The 8,225-nt window shown below is 45.6% G+C and overlaps 1 protein-coding gene across 2 annotated transcripts in view; it reads right to left on the bottom strand.

Annotated features, from left to right (window-relative positions):
• Positions 1–921: 921 nt before the first annotated feature.
• Positions 922–8,225, bottom strand: part of Mfhas1 (malignant fibrous histiocytoma amplified sequence 1) — an 81,916-nt gene continuing 74,612 nt past the window's right edge. For both annotated transcript variants that reach the window (XR_001229286.2, XM_005362525.3), the window contains one exon: positions 922–3,581. Coding sequence is in view for 1 of the 2 variants with exons in the window: in XM_005362525.3 (XP_005362582.1) it covers positions 3,548–3,581 (34 nt within the window). In the remaining variant the exon portion in view is untranslated. The remainder of the gene's footprint in view (positions 3,582–8,225) is intronic.

Below are 8,225 nucleotides of genomic sequence, written 5' to 3'. Positions count from 1 at the left end.
CAAACATTTCAATAGAGAGGTAATATTTAAACCAGGGCACCCGATAGCCTCACCTTCCTTTTCGGAGATTTTTAGAAAATCTCAGAACTTTTTTTTTTTCAGCATTCTGGTCTGAGCTGGTCCTGTGCCTACGTCTGTGCACACAGCTTGGGACTCATCTAGTTTTCATGCATTTTTCTTTCCATTATCTTTTATCTACTTTAAAACAAACAAGCAAACAGGGATGCTGCTTCTGGACAGGCCCTAAGGGGCCTGTAATTCCAACCTTTCAGGGTGATCCTAGACAGTATTTACAAGCTATGCTTCCTGTGATGAGCCTTAAAAAGGAAAATTGGGGGATGGAACTTTTGAACCAATCTCACGTCAATAAGTTTGGAAGCATAACGGTTCGCGACATAAAAGAATCTGACTTAACGGACAGATGGTGCTGGGTTTGGGATGTGGTTGAGGGGCAGAGCACTTGCCTGGTGGGTACAAGGTCCTGGAAGCAGGCGCCAGTCCCAAAAGACAGAACCAATGTTCCAGAGGCAGAGTTTTAAGGGACTCTTGGGTGAGAGGGAAGGCTCAGTGGGCAAAGGCACCCGGCACCAAGGATGCCCACCTGAGTTTGATCTCTGTGACCTAGATGGTTGATGGAGTAAGCCGACCCTCCAGTTTCCTGTTGACTTCCACATGTGTGCTGTGGCAAACACATTCCCAAATCAATAAATGGAACACAACAAATTTAAAATAGTGGCTCTTTCAGTTTTTTGCCTCTGGGAATCCAAGCCCAAAATAGACAAAAACAGCCAGCCCCGCTCCCCATCGCCCAAATTGGAGCTCACAATAGAAAGTTGTTATTCTCTTTAACCAATAAAACTGAAACAAACACCAACCCAACCCAACCCAGAAATAAACTCTGGAGCTGCCATGGCTTTAACATTTCATTGTATTTTTATTGATTTTTTTTTTTTTAATTTCTGCCCTGTCAGGACAATGAACAGGGAAACCACAACCACGATCCACAGACTTCAGCATGAAAAGACACACTCCATTGGAATAGCATCAAGCCCTTCCTCTTTATTCATTCAAAAGAGTCCAGTGCACATGTCAAATATGAGCACTGTCTGGGTTTTTTTGTTTGTTTGTTTGTTTGTTTTTTTTCCTTAGAAGGGGGAAAACATTTATTCTGGCAGCACTTTTACAATCCCGGGAAGTGGTTTTGCTACCACTACAGTTGTAGGAATAGAAACCGTAACAAACTTGGAGAGCATTTGACAGGCAAGGGGCTCCTCAGGTAGAACCATGCCTCTTGTGCTTAGTGAAAGGCCCCTCAGCTGATGGCCGCTGAATCTTCCCAGGTGTTGAAAGGAGGAAACAGAATTTCCTGGAATTCCTCTTAGTGGAGTGGTTTCTGTTTCTCCAACCCTCCCCCCACACACTGAGGCTAGTTCTCAGGCTTTGCTGGAGCTTTTTCAGGCACATGACCCTCTGACCATGTCCACCCTGTCACACACGTGACAACCAAGGTTCCCTCATCTACACCGCTTCTCTAGGGTTCAGATGACAACACAAAACATCATTTGTCAAAAGAAGTAGCAGATATTCAGAACATGGGCATCTGTGTTTGTGAAAACAACAACCAATTGCAGGGTGGGTTCCCCCAAGGAGCCTTAGTTTTATTTAACATGGCCCTCTGGGGAGTAAACCCAAAGTCATACGTGACATTATAAGACTGGTCAAAGTTTCTTGATTTGACGGTGTCAGAACTGACTGGTGCCAATTAAAAAAACCAAAACCAACCGAATCTATCGCCCAAATAATTCTGTGGTCCGTAAAGCAACAGAATGATAACCCTTCGGTTTACACTTACACACACACACACACACACACACACACACACACACACACACACACACACGAGAACTGTGACAAAAAAAAAATCAACCAAATTCTGATTCGTCCTGCAACTGTGTTCTAAAAGGAAAAGGAAATCTTAAACTAGACTTGTCAAAGTCAAGTATTCAAAACACAAAAAGAGGATTCCCATTCAATTCTGATTTCCAAGAAATTGCCTTTGTGGAACGGGCTCCGGGGGCGAGGAAGTCAATGGGACAGATTCTACACAAACTGGCTGGTAATTTCTCACAGTGTAGCTGCCTGCTTGCACTTCCCTTAAAGATTCGTGGTGACTGCATGTGCTGTGGCATTCCAAGAGGCGATACTTTATAAACAAGGGAGAGAGTACACCCAGCTGACTTGCTTTTCTTGTGAGGAAGTTGGTTTTACATGCTTCCTGTCAACACACGGAGGCCGTAGATGTAAACAGAAACCTTTCCGTTATTCAGAGAATGTGGTATCACTACTGTAGCATATGCTGTTTGGCCCCAAGTAGGAGCACACGAGAGAGTGATTCGTGGGGTTTGTTTTTAAGTGTTTACCTCCCGGAGACTTCAAAACAAGGGCTTTACTAGATCTTGGCAGCGGATGTCCTCCGCGAGGCTCTGAATGAATAAACAGCCAAGGAGAGACGGAGTTCTGTGAAAGCATGCTCCTACCGGGAGGTCCACGGGCAGAGGTGGACTCACACAAGGCTCTGCTAAATCATGCACACTGTTCCGGTGGGGGTGAGAGGGTGGGAAGGTGGGGACGGGGAAGGGTGCAGAACAGTAGAATAGTTGAGAGATTGAGAACTGACCTCAGATTATCTCAAATTGTTCCAAGAGTCAGATTTTCATGGAGCCTCCACCCCATTTGGCACCTAGGAATGCCTCCCTCTGCCCCAGCAGTGGGGATGTGTAGGGATCTTTACCACCACACCCACTGACGAACAGGTATTGGAGCGTGATGAAAAGATGGGAGGGGACTCTGTCTCAGTGGGCTGGATGTGCCTGGGGATCACTTGAGAACTCTAGGAAGCAACACTGAACCCATCCATAAACTAACCGGAAGAGGGTAGCTTTCCCATTCTGCCTAAAGGGTGATTGATGAAAGAACAAAAAGTCTAACACTAAAAGAAGACATCAGCCCCATCTTGGCACAGTTCTCATGCAGAATATTGCACCCAGTGTTAACTAATGCTAGAGGCGTCCAAACTGTATAAATTTAAATGCATTTGCATATTATAAAAATAAAGATTAACATATACATATTTTACACTAGTGACGGAACAGCAATGAACGTCAGTCGATCCCTCCTTCACATTGAACAGAACTGAAATCTGAGTGCTCGAAATACTGCCACCCGGACTGGAACTATGGCTTATGTGTGCACGGAAAACAAAATCCCTGAGAAGCCATTCAACATTTTGTTTTTCTTTTCTTCAAGTAGCGCTCTCCCTGGAGGGTCACAGTTCTGAGGTTCAGGTTGTGAAACATTTGCTCCATGTTCGCCCCCATCTTCCCAGCCCCCTCCAGCCCCTCCAAGGGTCCTCTGCAAGCTCCCAGTGCATGGATTCACCCTGGGCCCCAAAGGCGCTTGGGAGCTCGGCGGGCTCGCCAGGGGCAAGAGATGTCCTAGTCAGTTCCCATGCTCTGCTTGCTCCATGGAAATTCCACAGCCACGAATGTCACTGGTTTCTGTGCTTTTCACCAACGTTCTTCCTAGATGGGATGAGAAGACAAAGCGACAAGAGAGAGAACAGCGGTCTCGATTATAAGGAAAGAGAGAAACGACTTAAACGAGTCTGTACAGGTTCCCAGCTCTGCTTCTAGAATTCTCTGTGATCACGAAGATGTCCTGATGACCCACCAAGCAAGCAATCCCTGTAGCAGTTAGATTAGTCGAATGTTGTCCGTGATGCTAAGTGTGGTTTTTGTCAGCCATAAAGGGGGATGGACGTTAATGGCTATGACCACTTACCTGAGTGGAACATCAGAGGATGAACTAGCTTCCTAATGAACAAGCACAGGCTCTAAACACAGACTTGCTTCCTCAGTAAACACACACGGAAGCATAAACAATCCCTCCAGGCTCAGAAATGCATGCCTCAACCTGAGCATAGCTGTCTACCACCATTAAGCACGCTTTTATTTAGAGTGTTACAAGCAAGGGTGTCAGCCGAAATCTGGGGGTGGTTGAGCCTGGGATGAAAACTCTGCTGCATTCTCAGCCAACTGAACAGTGGCATTTGATTGAAACAAAGGCGGGGGGGGGGAAGGGGGGGTCAGAGAGCTGCAGCTTTTATTCTTGCTTTCTACAGTGCTGTGCCATGGATTTTCTAAGTGTTTTAATGGCATACAAAGACAATGGAAGCAAAGGGGCTCTGGTCTGCTCCGGGCCTCCATCTCTCTCAATGCTGCTTTATTTCAGAGGCTAGTAACTTGCTATCTGTCTAATGTGCCCTTGCAGCCGTACAAGAATAAGCTTAATCAATCTTCATATCAAAAGCACCAAAACCAGAAGCCTCTGCTTATTACTCACCTACCAGGAATGTACTTTTCTTGTAGTATAGCGTGGCTCAGTTTCTCAATATTTTACCAATCCCACCAGGCCCTGGGTGAGATGCCCAAGGGTGATGGTATAGCTAAGCTTTGTTATAGGACAAGCAAGATTCGAATGTCTGCTTGATGTATACAAGAGAGGTTGGCTCTCGTTTCTTTGGCTCTCAGTCATAAGAAAGTGTACAAAAACCTAGTAATATAATAAACTCCTGGCAGGGAGGGTTCCGAAACTGTCTCAAATTCCAGTAAGAATATGATACATCTAACTGGAAGAGGATGGCCATGTAAAAAACCCACGTCTCACTCGGGCAGTTAAGGGAGTGGTGTGGCCACCAGCTCTCGGTTCACGGGGCAGTAATTATTTTTCCTCGGCGAACACAATGAACTTCCGGAAACGCAGACAGTTGTGTCTGCCCTCTGCTCCCCAGAGCCACGTGGAAGTCTGAGAAACACAAGAGCACCTAACCGAGGCTGCTCCAGGGAACATTCCACCGTTAGCATGAGCGGCATTTCCCACATTCTGATGGTTAACTGTGTTAACGTCAACTTGGCAGAATCTAGAATCACCAGAGAGAAGGGCCTGGAGGTGATTATCTTGCTTACAGTGACTGGGGGGGCGGGAGGGGGGAAAAGACCAGCCCACTGTGGGTGGGACCATTCCCTGGCTGGATTCTGGTCAAGGTAAGCAGAGAACTGAGTAGCTCTCGCTGCCTTTCTTTCTTTTTCTTCCTTCCTTCCTTCCTTCCTTCCTTCCTTCCTTCCTTCCTTCCTTCCTTCCTTTCTTTCTTTTCTTTTTCTTTTTTTTTCTTTTTATCTGTGTAGCTCTGGTTGTCCTGGAACTCACTCTAATAGACCTGGCTGGCCTCAAATTCAAGTGCTCCTGCTTCTGCCTCCCAAGTGATGGGATGAGGGGATAAAAGGCATGAGCCACCCCTGCCTGGCCAAGCTTTCTGTTTCTTGACTGTGGATGCTGTTGACCGTCTGCTTTAAGATCCTGCTGCATTCACTTCCACTTCATGATGAACTGTCTCTTGAACCGTGAGTCACAATAAACCATTTCTCCCTTAAGATGCTTTGGTCAGGGTATTGTATCATGGCAACGGGAAAAGAACCCAGGACACAGCAATCACACTTTTCATCCATCAAATTCCCAACCTTCTCTACGTTACTGCTTTCTCATCTCAATGAGCCACCTCACTCCTTCAAGGTCCACCCCAAATGCCACTTTCTGGACCTTTACCTGTTCTTTTTTTTTTTTCTGCTATGGTTCCTTCCATCAGATAGATTTCTCTTTCAATCTGGCACTGGCATGCCTTTGTCTGGCTACTTCTTTGATTCCGACTCTGTGATTCTGAGGGGCAGGTTATTTCCCCTACACTTGCCACAATGCCCACTAGGGTACAAACACTCAACAGAGCTACACAAATAAAGAATAAGATGGGAGAATGGCTACGGGAAAAAAAAGTAGTTAAGATACTGTGAGCTCCTTCCTATGATAGTATAGTATTAAATAGCATAAAAACATCAAGGAAGTGTGCAAGACAAAATACTTGATTAAGAGTTAGGAATGTTGAGAATGGCCTCCCTGGAAAGAAGATACACACCTTTGGCTCATGGGCAATGGACTCTCATTGGTAAGGTAGCCAGGTGACAGCTAGCTGAGGGCTGAGAGCTAGCCAAGGTCCACCATGATCAACTGCCCCTCAAGTGAGGTGCTACCTCTTAAGTTAGCAAAGAGATTGACAATGAAGAGCCTTGTGAGCCATGCCTGGCACTTTGAACTTGAGCCTAAAATCACCGGGAGTTACTTCAGACTTTTAAAAAGAGAGATATGTGGTAGGCACTGACATTAAAAGATAAACATTGGAGAGGGGACAAGGGATGTCTCAGTGGATAAGAGCTCCAGCTGCTTCCAGACAGAACACCCTGGTTCAATTAACTGTCACCTACATGGCGGCTCACAGCTGTCTGTAACTCCAGTTCTAGGGAATCCAAGACCTTCTGGCCCTCAAGGGAACCAGACACACATGTGGTATGTAGACATACATGAAGGCAAAACACATACATGCATAAAAGAAAAAAAATAAATCTTTTTAAAAAGTACCAGTTTGAAGGACATGAAGATTTGATAGGTTGAGTCTCATTGACAGGAATCTTGGCGGATATGGAGTCAGAGGAAATCACAGAGCTAACAAAAAGGCTCACACATGTCAAGACACACTGATATGGTCACAGGTGACAGATTATATAGGTCCTAGCATGAACAGACAGGTACAAAACTCTACCATCACCAGGGACAGAAATGAAGAGATGGAGCATTCTGGGAGAAGAAGGGAGTGGATTCGGTTCCCCATGAAGCCCACAGGTCACTCAAGGGGCTGCCAGAGAGGATGCTGGTCCATGAAGTGAGGAGTCGAGAAGGCTCTACTGGGGCTTAGAACTAGATTCCTAGACTGGAACACCTGTCCCAACTCTGGATGCAAAAAGAAATGATGGTTCGAAATCTTTGGTTTTCTAGGTTGAAAGTGAAGCTATAGTGTGAATTATTGTATCTTTATTTTCTGTGTTCCGAGATATGTGTACAGGGCCTTGATCTTGGTGGAACTGGTTCCCCCCTGGAGGAATCTATTTCCTAGAGACCATAATGAACTTGCCTGCCAGGGCTGTCTTCCACACCTAAACTAGCCAGGTCACAACTCAGAGCCCACCCACTTCTGTTATTGGCTTTCCCAGTCTGGTTCACTGTCCTGCCCTCATCACTCCCAGGGCCTGACAACAGACAACTAGCAACAGCCTCTGTATCCACACCAGCCAAACCTTACATGCCCACCTTGCCTGCGAAATCAAGGACGTTGCCTATAGTTCCTCCTATGTCTGTCCCACGGGCAAGCCCATGCTTCCCTGCGTGGCTTGCCCCCTTCTCTGCTGGCCCGTTGGCCTTATTATCCTTCAGAATGCGAACACACTGCATCTTAAAATAGACACAGAAATGAGAGCATCCGGCACTGTGAAAACAGCACTGAAGCCTTCGGTGGCCTGGAGGCTCATGGAATGCCCATGCACTCAGTAACTGGGGTTGGGGGGAAGCACTGTTGGGTGGGACACAGCATTCTCTGTTTTATATGCCTTACAGGATCATTAAATGGACCAGTGTTATAGGTGTTAGTGACTACAATATGACTACAATATGGCACAACACACCAACACCTCCATTTTATGAGAACAGGGGTAGGCACCGGAGACACCCTATAAACAAATCTTCATTTGTTCTCCTTGGCAATGGGGAAGGGAAGCCAATATTCTCACTTACCTCACCAGCATACACATTAACCTTTTATAGGCAGAGCTTTTAATTAATAAGTGTCTAGATAAGCCAGCGGATAAATTTTTACCATAATACCCACATTATAGAAACATTTGGTTTATTGTTTTTACTGTCTAAGTCATCCAGTATATACTACATATACAACAGGAGGTGTATTTATTGAGCATATATTTGCTCTCTGTAATTATATCAAATGCTGTGTTTGAAATTGCCTGTCTCACGAGACACCCTCATGAAATAAGTACCTACGCAATCTACATTTTACAGATGTCTAACATCTCAGTACTTAACAAACAGCAAAGACTCAGTAGCCAGGCTGGGTGGTCTATGTGGGTAATCCAAGCACTCAGGAGGCATAGGCAGGAGAAGGCAAATTATAGACTAATCTGGACTATATATACAGCAAGACTGCCTAAAGTTAAAAGAAAGGAAGGAAGGGAGGGAGGAAGGAAAGAAAGAAGGAAAGGGAGAGACAGAGA

This window comes from Microtus ochrogaster, linkage group LG7_11, assembly GCF_000317375.1.
Source record: "Microtus ochrogaster isolate Prairie Vole_2 linkage group LG7_11, MicOch1.0, whole genome shotgun sequence".
In the NCBI taxonomy this organism is placed as follows: domain Eukaryota; kingdom Metazoa; phylum Chordata; class Mammalia; order Rodentia; family Cricetidae; genus Microtus; species Microtus ochrogaster.
This window is presented reverse-complemented; position numbering and strand designations above follow the sequence as displayed.